This window comes from Chelonoidis abingdonii, chromosome 4, assembly GCF_003597395.2.
Source record: "Chelonoidis abingdonii isolate Lonesome George chromosome 4, CheloAbing_2.0, whole genome shotgun sequence".
Lineage (NCBI taxonomy): Eukaryota > Metazoa > Chordata > Testudines > Testudinidae > Chelonoidis > Chelonoidis abingdonii.
Genome location: NC_133772.1, coordinates 33591493 through 33604833, shown reverse-complemented (window position 1 = coordinate 33604833; position 13341 = coordinate 33591493). Strand labels below are relative to the sequence as shown.

General features: G+C 42.2%; 1 protein-coding gene and 1 long non-coding RNA gene across 2 annotated transcripts in view; one reads left to right on the top strand and one right to left on the bottom strand.

The window, feature by feature from the left end:
- The window catches only part of LOC116836366 (NACHT, LRR and PYD domains-containing protein 3-like), a 42951-nt gene extending 37073 nt beyond the window's left edge, over positions 1 to 5878 (bottom strand). Inside the window, 3 exon segments of the mRNA XM_075065035.1 lie at positions 3161 to 3461; positions 4046 to 4142; positions 5806 to 5878. Coding sequence (XP_074921136.1) covers positions 3161 to 3437 — 277 coding nt within the window. The 5' untranslated portion in view covers positions 3438 to 3461; positions 4046 to 4142; positions 5806 to 5878.
- Positions 5879 to 6601: 723 nt separating this feature from the next.
- LOC116836369 (uncharacterized) lies at positions 6602 to 12304 on the top strand. Its single transcript, XR_004376446.2, has 3 exons — positions 6602 to 6683; positions 11399 to 11453; positions 12018 to 12304. It is a non-coding gene; the product is annotated as an uncharacterized LOC116836369 (long non-coding RNA).
- The last annotated feature ends 1037 nt before the right edge of the window (positions 12305 to 13341 follow it).

Genomic DNA, 13341 nt, shown 5'->3' with positions numbered 1-13341 from the left:
GAAGGATGGTGAAGAAATTTAACAGCATGTGACCTCCAGAATGCAGATACAAGTGACCAACTGTTTTCATGTTCTCTTCACAGGTACTACAGACACTCCCCGGGTTCCACAAGACCCAACTTACCCAAATTCACACTTCTGGAAAAAGTTCCATAATCTAGAAATAGGAGAGTTTGTATGTTTGTTGTTGTGTAATGGTCGAGTATACATTTCCAACTTACGCAAAATTTGAGTTATGCAAGGCGTTCCAGAACAGAACACTTGCATAAGTCAGGGAGCACCTGTAATGCGGAGAGTGGACTAGATGAAACATCTCAGGGAAGGGAGCAGAAGTAGACTCCACCGATTGGAAGGCATGAGATGCACTGTACTAGGGATGCGGGTTTTACGAACACCGCTCTCAAGAGAAGGATGGGGGTGGTGGTGGTCGGAGACTCCCTCCTCAGGGGAACTGAGTCATCAATCTGTCATCCTGTCATAGTATAATTTCCTCGATTTGAACCTTAGAGTTCGAATATGAGGTACTAGCATGAAGTCCTCTAAGCTAAATCTCCAGCTTAGATCTGATAGGCTGCCACCAGGTCAGGAATTTATAGGGCCTGACCCCCCTTTCCTCTCTCTGGTGTCCCCAACCCTTCCTTGGGGGGACCCCCAGATTCCCAATCCCTTGGAGTCTCAGAAGCAGGAGAGATAACCCCTTCCCCCCTCCTTCCCAGGCTTCCTCCTGGTCTAGCTTGCGCGTACCAAGAAACCTGTTTTTCTGCTTCCCAAGAGATAAGCGTTCTATTCCCTCAGGACAATTGAGATGCAAAATACCAACAGCTTGGCTTTGCCTTACTAGAAAAAGAATCTTCCACAAGTCTTGAAAAAGAAAGCTTTATATAGGAAAAGAGACAATACAGACTAATAACTTGCATAAACATTTATACAGGCTCCTACTTAAGAAAATCTGAATAACCCAGTCTGATTTAAAAAATAGCCAATTTAAATAGACCAGCAATCACATACATGTAAATACAACACAAAGCTCCTCATAGCCGAATTACTTTGCTTCCTTTTGTACTCACAGATGTTTAGGAGAAGGGTTGAAAGCAGAGGTAGTTAGAAGCAAAGCTTGTTTTCTCACAGCCGAGGAAAACAACAAAGACACAGCAATCCACATCTGTACATACAACACAAAGCTCCTCATAGCCGAATTACTTTGTTTTCCTTTGTACTCACAGACTTTTAGTAGAATATTTGAGATAAGATGGAGTTAGAAGAAAACTTGTTTACCCATAGCCGAGAAAACAACAAAGACCCCGAGTATACAAATTCCCGCCCCTGACTTTAAAGAATCCAGTTCTCTGATTGGTCCTCTGGTCAGGTGTTTGGTTCTCTTTGTTCCCCCTTTACAGGAAAAGAAAATTAACCCTTACCTTACCTATCTACTTATGACACATCCCGACCAGGAAAACCAAGAAATGTGCTGCTTGCCAGGAGCTAGGATTCACGATGTGTTGCAGAGACTGCCAAGACTCATCAAGCCCTCGGATCACTACCTTTTCCTGCTTCCCCACGTGGGCACCAATGATACTGACAAGAATGACCTTGAGCGGATCACTGCAGACTACATGGGTCTGGGAAGAAGGATAAAGGAGTTTGAGGTGCAAGTGGTGTTCTCATCCATCCTCTCTGTAGAAGGAAAAGGCCCAGGTAGAGACCGTTGAATCATGGAAGTCAATGAATGGCTACACAGGTGGTCTCAGAGAGAAGGCTTTTGATTCTTTGACCATGGGATGGTGTTCCAAGAAGAAGGAATGCTAGGCAGAGACAGGCTCTACTTAACAAAGAGAGGGAAGAGCATCTTTGCAAGCAGTCTGGCTAACCTAGTGATGAGGGCTTTAAACTAGGTTCACCGCGGGAAGGAGACCAAAGCCCTGGGGTAAGTGGGGCAGTGGGATACCGGGAGGAAGCACGAGCAGGAGAGCACAAGAAAGGAGGATTTCTGCCTCATACTGAGAAATGAGGGAGGCAACCTAGTGACAGAGGATGTGGAAAAAGCCAATGTACTCAATATTTTTTTTGCCTCTGTCTTCACGAACAAGGTCAGCTCCCAGACTACTGCACTGGGCAGCACAGTATGGGGAGGAGGTGACTGTGGAGAAAGAAGTGGTTTAGGACTATTTCGAAAAGCTGGATGAACACAAGTCCATGGGGCCGGATGCACTGCATCCGAGGATGCTAAAGGAGTTGGTGGATGTGATTGCAGAGCCATTGCCTATTATCTTTGAAAACTCATGGCGATCAGGGGAGGCCCCAGATGACTGGGAAAAGGCTAATATTGTGCCCATCTTTAAGAAAAAGGGAAGAAGGAGGATCCAGGGAACTACAGGCCAGTCAGCCTCACCTCAGTCCCTGGAAAAATCATGGAGCAGGTGCTCAAGGAATCAATTCTGATGCGCTTAGAGGAGAGGAAAGTGATCAGGAACAGTTAGCATGGATTCACCAAGGGCAAGTCATGTCTGACTAACCTAATTGCCTTCTATGAGCAGATAACTGGGTCTGTGGATGAGGAGAAAGCAGTGGATGTGTTATTCCTTGTTTTGTTTGTTTTCAGTGAAAAATAGCCTTGAAGATAAAGTTCCTGCTTGGAATTCCAGAAGAGTCTCATCGGGCCATTCAACTGTTTTGGTGAAAATCTGCTGGGCCAGACTCTCTGCTGTGATAAGTTTCCAAATTTCAGATCCTCAATTCTATGTCCCAGCTGCTGCATAGGTTACAGCAGCCTGGGAGCTGTTTTAACTTGCGCCAGCTACCAGTGGTCCACAACAAACAGTCCCCTGGCTGCACTGCAATTATTCATCCTCCCCACCTTTCTCTGTCTGTGACACTCTCTCTGCATCGCTATGTTGGCTCTACACCCACTGGAGACACCCCCACACTGAGGATTTCCTCAGTGGGAGAGTTACAGGCTGACTCTGCTCCCCTTGTGCCAGCTGAGTGGTGAAAAGGGAGTGGAGCAGGTCAGAGAATCTGCTGTGGGCAATTCTGCTCTGCCCCCTCATTTTCAGCTGGGATTGAGAATTTGTCATTCCTGCCATCAACCTGTTTCTCCTTCTGCTCTTCCTGCTGCCCTGGGGGAGACTCCCAAATTTTAGAGTAACTTCAGGTTTCTTACCTTTCTTTCCTTCTCTGAGTTTTCCAGCAGCCTCTCTGAGGCTGACCTGAGTGAAAACATCTATGGTTACATTCACCGCAGCCTCTGCACCATAGAAATTCATCAGGAGGTTCTTAGTATCTATCCTGTCGGCATTCTCCAGCTGACCCCAGGGAATGTTACCTTTCCCCTTAAAGTCATAGTGTGATAGTTTGTCTTTAAATCTTTTGAAGTCTTCCTGAGGAAGGTTGTCAAGGGCACATACAAGCAGATCACTGATGCTGCTTTGGTTTTCCATCACCAGTATCAGGGGGAAAAAAACCTAAAATACAATGTAAAGTCCCATTATTAATAGTTAATATGGAATAACAACTCTTATTCCTATGTGGAGGGAAGAAATGTAGCATAGTGGTGAGAGCAGGTCACTGAGGCTTATAACTCCTCAGTGCTTTTCCTCACAAGTGACTCACTGGATAGCTAGATTTGTCTTCCTGTGCTTCAGTTTCCCTATTTGTAAAATGGGGACAATTGTACTCATCTAACTCACAGGGGTGTCATGCAGCTTAGTTACTGTTTGTAAAGCCAGCGGAAGTTTTAGGATGAAAGATGCTAGAATAGTATTTATCATCTGAATAGATTTCCAAACCCTGCAGTGGGGATACCTAATTCAGAAAATATCCTAGCACAATCTGAATCTGTGCATCAGAGTCCTAGAGTATCAGGACCTGTGTACTGAGAACCAGTCCTAGTTTTGAAAGCCTCAGGGGTATTTTGAACATCAGTGTAGCAAAGGAAGTGTAATTTCTGACATACTGATCAGCCTCCATAATCGAATGGATAAACTATAATGACATCAGATTGAAATTAGCCCAACCCTAGGCAAAATGCGGAGAGTGATGAACTTACCGTTAGCAAGAAAGCTACAAACTAGATCTGGTGGCCTCGTTTGATTTGTTTCTCTCAGTTTTCTCGGTGCTTAAACACAGATGCACACAAAAAAAATCTAGGCGGAAGAACAGAAAAGCTTTGAGAAAATGGGTATTTCCTCAGCAAAGAAACTAAAACATCTCCAATTAAAGCAAATCTTCAATGCTTCCATGTTTTTTATAACAGGACTCATACAACAGCATATTGCCCAGTCGCTGCACAAGGATGTTAGTCAGCGATTTCACCCTGCTCATCATGGGATATTAGGAAGGATCTCAGATGTCAAATTAGAGGATTTAAACTAAGATGGGATCATTTATTTTTTCTTTGTTGAAAAAGTAATGGCATACCACTTGCAAAAGCCTGCATTTTAGGTGATTTTAAGGCAACGCCAATTCTTGCTTCTCCTCTGGACATGTCTGCCCCACTCACGCTCTCTCTCTCCATCTATTAGGTGCATTGTGGAGAGATTCTGACCCCTCTGGCAATCCTGACATGCTGCTCAGGCTCTCATTCCGACAAAAAAAGAAAGAAACAAATGGAGTGCTTATAGTTTACAGGGAACTTGGACCAGTCAGTGGAGGTGGAGCAATTGCCAAGGGATAGGGGTCACAGGGAAAATGGGGAGGGGACGGTGCCTGCTTAGGGCTTAAAACAGGGAAAGGGACTGGCTGAGAGTAGAGCTGGCAGAGAGCAGAGCTAAGGAAACCCCGGGGCTGGTGAAAATCATTTCAGCTCTACATAAATCTTTACACTCTTGGAGGAGAAAGTGTTAACTGATGCCCCGGCTTTCTTAGTTGACACTAAAAACTTTTAGAGGCAGGTTTAGGTTGTATCTTTTGCACTTTACGCGGCAGTAATAATACGAAGCAGCCACATGGGCACTGTCGGGTTCCAAATAATGGTTCTGACATGAAAAAAAAAAAGTTATTTTTGTAGGAGTGTGTGAATGAGAGTAATTTGGTCACTGGCAGGTATCCCTGTCAAAAATCAGGGAAGCCCATTAATTACTGCTTCTGAGGCACCCCAAGAATGTGCTCACAGTCGCCCTTGTGTCCCAGAAGGGATGCTGCAGCTTTTGTTGGAATATAAATTTTCACTTACGATAAAAAATGGTATATCACTTTAAAATTCTTTTTTTTTTAAGTGGCCCATGTCTGAGAGATTCCTGTAAATATGTGTGGAAAAAGTTGGGAATTTGTGGTCTGCAAATCATTAGCCAGAGAGGTAAAACAGAAGTGAGGCTGTTGGGTCAAAACTTCCAAAAGGAACTTTTTAAAATGTTTTCCCTGAACACATTGCTAAATAGTTTAGAGGGGGACGGAATTATAGAAAATTCCAATTGCTTAGGGAGTGGCACTGAGTTTTGAAGATGGAATTCAGACAACAGAGTGCAGCAAAGGGATTGAAATGCTGTTTTAAGTGTTTTTCTGAATCCCAACTTCCTCCACACATTTACATTAGGACTACAGTTTTATTTTTCCCATATGTAGATCTGCAAAGATGTTTGCAAACTAGAGCAATAGTCACAGCATTTTTCTTCCTTAAGGTTTAAATACAAGACATGTACCTGAAGATTAAATAAAGACACAATTATGAGATTACAGTCACTCTATTTCTAGGAGAAAACAAACAGCTCAGACTTCCTCTTCTCTCCTAATAAGAGATTTAGAATTTCTTCATAAAGCTATACCTAATATGATTTAGTTCAACTGAAATATAACTCAGTCTGTGCTTACCTTGCATCTCTGAAGAGAGCTCGTTTGGGGTGAATTCGACTTTTAAAATTCACTCCCAGAAGGAAGCTTGTGGCTCACAACCGTCGCAACAGAAAACATGTTCACATTTACAAGCAGCCCCTGTTTCCTGTCTGCTCACTCAGCTTGAAATAATTTCACCTTGATTTTATCAATAAGCTGTGAACGTTCTGTTCCTCTTCTGTGTTTTCTTCATGGTGCTCCTTCTGCAGTGCAATAGGATGAATTTCACCACCAAGACTCTTTTGGACTGCGTACGTGCAAGAAAAATAAGGGAGGATGCGAGTAATTAGTTTGTGATACAGGAAATGGCTACACTGCAGCTGGGAACATGTTCATATATAGTTGAAGCTGAACGTCTGCTGCTACTGGGCTGAAGAGCCAATTATGATGACTCTACCAACAAATCAGGCTCTGTAACCAATAAGGCAGCTTACTACAGACCAACTGTGCTCATTAGGTGGCTTGGAGATTTGCTCTGCAGAAAGCCCTGATTCCTGACAATGAGCAGAGTCCCAAACAATAACCCACCCTCATCCTCAAAAGGCAGCCTTTATCAGAAGGAGTGATTACTTACAGTATAGATACAGTAACTTGAATTCTTTGAGACGTGTGTGCCTGCGGATGCTCCACTTCAGATGTGTGTGTGCCCCATTGCCTTCCATCAAAGGGTTCTTTCCAGCAATGTCCAGGCAGTCTGCACATGTGCTCTAGATATCCTCATGCCCCATACTTCATTTATTTCTGTACCATGGAATCCCCACATGTGTAGGGGACTCTGAAGCAGAGAGGGGAAGGAGGATGGATAATGAAGCACTCATAGGAACATGCATCTCGAGGAACTCCAGTTACTATTCAAGGTAAGTAACTGTGACACCCTGTACTCTATGTTCACCATTTATAAGGTTATGATATATTTTGTAAGAAGTAGGCCTTGTGAGGTATCATTTGAAAACTCAATCTGCTGAACATCATTGTCCTGATAAAATATGTGTATCAACATTGTCTGAAAAGTTATACGATTCTACTGTATAATGTTGCTGTAACATGTACCAAGCTTTGAAAAGCAGGCACAAACCAGTTCCTCAGAAACAAAAGAAAAACCAACATCTAAGCCAGGTGTCAACAAAGTCAAGTGGACTGTCACCATGATCAGCAGCCAATTTTTGGCAGAAAGAAGGATGTAAGTGAGATATTTACATTCTGTATTGGCAAACAAACAGTTGGGGTATCCCATCCCCAACATTTCATGTCACCTGGCCCACAGCTGGAAATAATCCTCAAAGTGGGAAGTAAGTAGTATATGGCTTGATAGCATTCATTACCATGGATTTTTGACAGGTTTCCATGCCCCATTTAGGGCTTATGTCCTGCCTTCACACCCTGTTTCTGTTGGCACCGAAGTTTGACGCCGTCTGCCATTTTGGAAAAAAAAATGTGTGTGTGTTTGAATAGAGGAAGTGTTGTGTGTGTTTGTGCTTGGGTACATTGAGAGAAAAAGGTTGAAATAATAGAGTGAGAGAGTTTAAAGATGAAAAAAGAAAGTTTGGGTAAGGTTTAGAGAAAAAAAGAAATTTGAAAGAAGAGGGGTAAGTTATTCAAGAAAAGAAAGAGGATGGTAAAGGGCTAGTTTGGTAAGCTATTAAAGAATAGAAAATGTTTAGATGAATGTAAAAGGTGTATTAATATCAGGGTGGGTTAAGAAAAAATTTAAATAATATTGACAACTAGGTTTAAAAAGAGAACTTACTAAGGCAGAGGCTGTTTAGTAAGCTCATGGTAAAAACTATAAAGGGAGGCTAAGAAAAACACATTTAAAGACATTTAGTATAGGTTAAGAAAAAAACATTTAAAAACATTATAAACTAGGTTTAAAAAGGGAATTTACTAAGGCAGAGCCTATTTAGTAAGCACAGGGTAAAAAGTGAATAAAATACAATTAAACTATTCAATACCAGGATAGATTAAGAAAAGAGCATTTAAAACATTAAAAGCTAGGTTTAAAAAGGAAATTTACTAAAGCAGAGCCTGTTTAGTAAACATCTGGTAAAAAAGTAAATAAAAAAACCATTTAAACTATTCAATACCTGTGTAGGTTAAGAAAAAAGAGAGGTTAAAAGACAGACCAGGGCAAGAAAAGGGAAAAGAGAGCCCCTTTGCAACGGGCAAAGGTAGACAGCACATAGCTGAATAAGAGAGAGAGAGAATTCTTACCTTTCAAGTCTTTCTGTAGAATGAGGCAACTTCCCTGGTTCAGACCCTCTCAGACTTGTTATCACCACCAGGGGCGGCTCTAGCCATTTCGCTGCCCCAAGCATGGCGGCACACCGCAGGGGGTGCTCTGCCAGTCGCCGGTCCCGTGGCTCTGGTGGACCTCCTGCAGACGTGCCTGCGGAGGGTCCGCTGGTCCCGTGGCTCCGGTGGACCTCTCGCAGGTGTGGAGGTGCCTGTGGGAGGTCTACCGGAGCCGCCTGACACCCTCCAGGCAACCGGCAGAATGCCCCCTGCAGCATGCCACCCCAAGCATGCGCTTGGCGTGCTGGGGCCTGGAGCCGCCCCTGATCACCACCTTTGGATCAGCCCAGTCAGAGTTTGTTTTACAACAGCGTCATAGAATTCATTTTTCTGAACCAATCCTAGAGTTCCAAGATTTTAAACAAGAGCCAACTTCCTTCTCTTCCCTCTCCCCTCCTCTTCTCCCCTCCCATTTAACTGTCTTATTCTTATATAAAGAAACAGACCCCCAGCATTTTTCCCGACATGTAGCCCTTTTACAGAGGGTTTTTTATAAAAGTTAAAACCATAAGCTTTTAGTAACAAACAATTTTAAAAGCTTTCCCCTAGGTTTTAGACTAACGTGTTATTTTTAGTAAGCGCAATACGAAACAACAGGCTTTTGCAGCAAAGCTCCTGTTAGCAAAGCAGCCTCTGTGAGTCAGTGGATCACAGAGAAGGAGTTTGCTTCTTTACCTGCTTTTTAACAAACACATGTTAAAGTTACATTAAGTTTTGCAAAGGTATAATTACTTGAAAAGACAAACCTAAGACACATCCCTTTTATAATGTGTTGTACTAAAAAAAGAGCAGGCAGAAGCACCCTGGCTTTAAAAACTCAGGTTTCTAGTAATAGACAGTTTATAAACCCCTTATTTTGTAAACCATTACATTAGAGAGAAGATGGCTGCTTCTTTCCCCACTTTTAGTCTTAGAAAGGAATAAACACTTGAAAAGACATGACTATCTGAAGACACGTTCCTTCATTTAGCCCCGTAGGCGTAAGTGTTTTAATAACATGTGAGTTTGCAGAAGCACCCTAGGATTAAAAACACAGACAGCATGTTTATAAAACTAATAAAAAGTTTTTCCCTAGGTTTTAGACTAACCTGGTTATTTTTAGTAAGCCAAATATGAAACCACAGGCTTTTTCAGCAATGCCATTATTAGCAAAAACAACCTCTGTGATCAGAGATAAGAAGGCCACAACATAACAAGAAAGTCCTGGGCGTGTTTTTAAAACAAAATGATGCCAAAGACTTGTTAAACTAAACATTTTCCTTTTGTTATGTAAAGAAGGCATTGCTTTGTAAGTAATCTTATTTACAAGGTAAAATAAAAAAGATATTACCTTAGGCTTAAAGCCATAGCCGGCTAGTTTATAAACGTAATTTGTTGACAAATAGAGGTGAACGTTTTGTAAAGGCCTCGATCAACACTTAAAAAGACAAACCTATCTGAAAACACAGCCCTTTTGTATGTGTTGTTATACTTCCTTCCCTGAGCGACCAAGGGATGCACCCCACCCATGTACCTATCCGCTCCACCGATACTGACTTGGACTCCTTATTCATTCTATGGGTGGCGAACCCGAGCCTACTTATTCACTGACACTTTAAAAACTCTTGCACCCCAATCTGGGTCTATGCTGGTTATGCGATATGTATGTATTTTTTCCATCCTTCCAAACGATATCTGTAACCCGCCATAACCCAAGCCTGACCCCAGATGTACAGTACCTTCCCTCTCAACCTGTGCATATTTCATTTCAAACATTTATTTTAATAAAATTTTTAAATCTGTTAAAAAAAAAAAAGCATGCAAAAGCACCCCAGGGTTAAACCTTGACTAAGAAAAAGTTTTTTTCCCCAAGGTTTTTAGTGAGAACAACTTGAAACAGCCCCTTGAAGGTAATGGATTAGAAAAAAAGCAGACCCCTTTGAAAAAAACAAGGCTATCTGAAGACACATTCCTTTATTTAACCCCCTTGGCGCAGGTGTTTCAATAAAATCAGAGTTTGCAAAAACAACCCAGGGTTATAAAAGTAATGTATGGTGATAAAAATGTTTTCCCCCTATGTTTTAGACTAGCACTGGTCATTTTTTAGTAAGCACAATTTGAAACAGCAACAGAGCCATTGTTAGCAAAAACAGCCTCTGTGATCAGAGATGAGAAGGCCAGAACATAACAAGAAAGCCCTAGGCCTGCTTTTAAAACAAAATGATGCCAAAGACTGATATTCGAAATAATAGTAACTTTAACTGAAAATAAGCTTACTATGTAAAATAAAAGCTTTTAAACCTTTAAAGTTTAAAGAAGCTAAAATATGTAGCTAGAGGCCCTCCTGCCTTTTTCCCCAGAAAAAAAGAAGTAGGTGGCTCCCTGCACTGCTCTTATTTAAACAACCAGGACCTTCTTTGCTCTTTTCCATCCTGCAGCAAACACTGGCCAACACATAATGTAAACCATTTTAATGTGTGTTTTTTAACGTAATGCCAAAAAAAACCCGTTTTCAACTTATTAACAATATAAAATAATAATAAAAATAACCAAACCCAACCCTCATGGCCTGTAAAAGCTTTAAAAGCCAGGGGTCAGTTACAACCCATGCCAAGGGTGACTTTTTAAAAAAGGGTTAGAACATAATAGGAAAAAATTTAAAAACCCAAGTAAAAGACAGAACACATAACTTTTTAACAATGTAAAATGAGATTTGTAGAGATTTTTAGTAATTAGTGTAACAGGGATTATTTTTAAATGAGCAAACTTGTTTTAAAAAGCCAAGGCCATAAAATGAAATAAAGAATACAGGTTGCAGCTTTTAAAGACTTAGTTACAGAGATGTTAATGGGTATATTATCATTTACAGTGTCTTTTTATTAACTGTTTAAACACATTTACTATAGAAAATAAGAACTTTTTAACCATTAAAGTTTAAAAAAGCTAAGGTATATAGCCACATGTGTTTCCCCCCCGACACACACACACACACCTACTCACCTTTTTTCCTAGAAAAAATGACCTTTACACACCCTGGTTTTTTGAAGAAACTTCTTTTTAAATATTAATTTTTAGGGGGCCCCAAGACCTTTTTTTTTCAACAAGTTTAAACCTATAAATAGGGACAGAAAACTGGACAATACTGTCAAAGAAATATTGCTGATACAAGACTTCTACCGTTATGGGGAGCAACGACATGGTTAGAAAAGTTACTATGGTGGTGACAGTCTGTGTGTGTGCCACCATGGTGTTATACCTGCGTTATGCTTAGTTACAAGGTAATATATTTTCTTTTAAATAGGATGAGACCTTTTTCCTTGACATACCAGATTCTGCACTAGAAACTTTAAATTTTGGTAAGCTAATTAATAGGCTACACAATTATGGTTTATTTTTAAAAGAAATGGTTTTAAGGATTTTATTTTTTTAATTTAGAAGAAGATGGAAGTCAAAACCAGCAGACAGGTTTTCCTGAGATTACAGAAGATAGTATGAACTGGTTTTTTAATATGTGTTTGAAATAACTGTTATTGGCAATAGTGTACATTTTTTTAGGGGTTGTGCATTAACACGAGTATTGGGGTTTATGTTTGTTGTTGCTAATAAAAAATAAGCCGCCTTTGCCCCAAAGGTTTTACTGTAAAAAAAGACTAATAAAATAAAAAGTTTTGCTGGCAGTTGTTGAAAATTTGGTGCTGTACTGCTCCCGTGTGGCGGAAGCGGGAAAAGCGCTTTACTTTTTACATTGTATTTAAAGAAAGGTTTTTAGACCCCACCCCCCTTACAAAAAAGGAGTGTTTTAGCGGGGTTATGTGTAAATGTTTTTAAAATATATATAGGGGGGATATGTTTGTTGCTGTTAGTAAAAAATAACATACAGGCTTATGTGCTAAAAACATTTTGTTTCTGTGTATTGGCAGACTTATCAAGTGTTATCCCTCAAGAAGAAATGTTGAAGGAGTGCTCCCTTAAAGGGGCCAAGAAATTTCCGTCTGAATCAGCTACAGTTGAAAACAAGGGAATCAACGCCCCTCTCCCCCGATTTTGAAAAACCCTGCACAACCAAATCCCTCATTACACAGTCAACTGGTCTTAAAAAGGGCCAAAGACTCTACCTCTGAAACAGCGACAGTTTCCAGGGGTGGGGAAAAAGGGGTCAGACCCTCTGATGATGAACCACCCTGTACCTCCAGAGCTAAGAAATCCACCTCTGCAGCTTCCAGGCACGGCCGTCCTTAGCCATAGGCAGAATAGGCAGCCACGTAGGATACCACTCTGCCTGGGGGCACCACTCTGCGGGAGCCCAGACAGACGGGAAGCAGTGGAGCATGTAAGAGCAGGGCTGCTGGTCCTAGAGAGAGCTGAATGCACCACAGTCTGAGGGAGGGGATTCACTGCCGGGGTCTCTGGGAAGGGGAGGGGGTAGGGGTTGGGGAAGGCCCAAATCACCGTCTTGGGGTGCAGAGTGGCAACAGCAGCAGCAAACCCTCAGTCCAATCACACGTCAATGGGCACCACCCCAGCCTTATGGACCGTGGTGAATTTAGCACAGCATCTGATCTCAGACAGGTCACCCATGGAGCCACAGGCAGCTCATCCTGCCTGTGCACTCCCCCGATGAGATGGATCGCTGGCAGCTGCCAGCCCGGGGGAAGGCGCTCCCCAGCTAGGTGACCAGATCCAGATGTCCTGATTTTATAGGGCCAGTCCGATATTTGGGGCTTTGTCTTATATAGGCACCAATTACTCCCACCTAGAGTGACCAAGACAGCAAGTGTGAAAAATCAGTAATGGGGGGTGGGTAAAAGGAGCCAATATAAAGAAAAAAACCCACAAAATTGGACTGTCCCTATAAAATAGGAATATCTCGCTCACCCTACCCCAATCCCTATCCTGATTTTTCACACATCTGGCTAACCCAGCCAAGCCCTGTGTGGACATTCCAATCCTGGCTCGCTGCCGAGGAAGTGAGTTACTTCCATTTCATTCCTCAGCAGGCAGGCAGCCAGCCTCCCCCCCCACCTATCCCCAGCACCTCACCCAACCCACCCCTGACGGAGGGGAGGGAGGAGAGAGAGAGGGATGCTCCGGGGAGAGGGAGAAAGACGGGTGCTCCGTGGGGCAGGGGGGGGAGAAGAATGGATGTTATGGGGGACAACAAAGGATACTGGTTCCAGAGCCACAGAGCCTGCCTCACCTCACCTCAGCCGGAGGGGGGGAAGAGTCACAATCACAGTGAGCTCT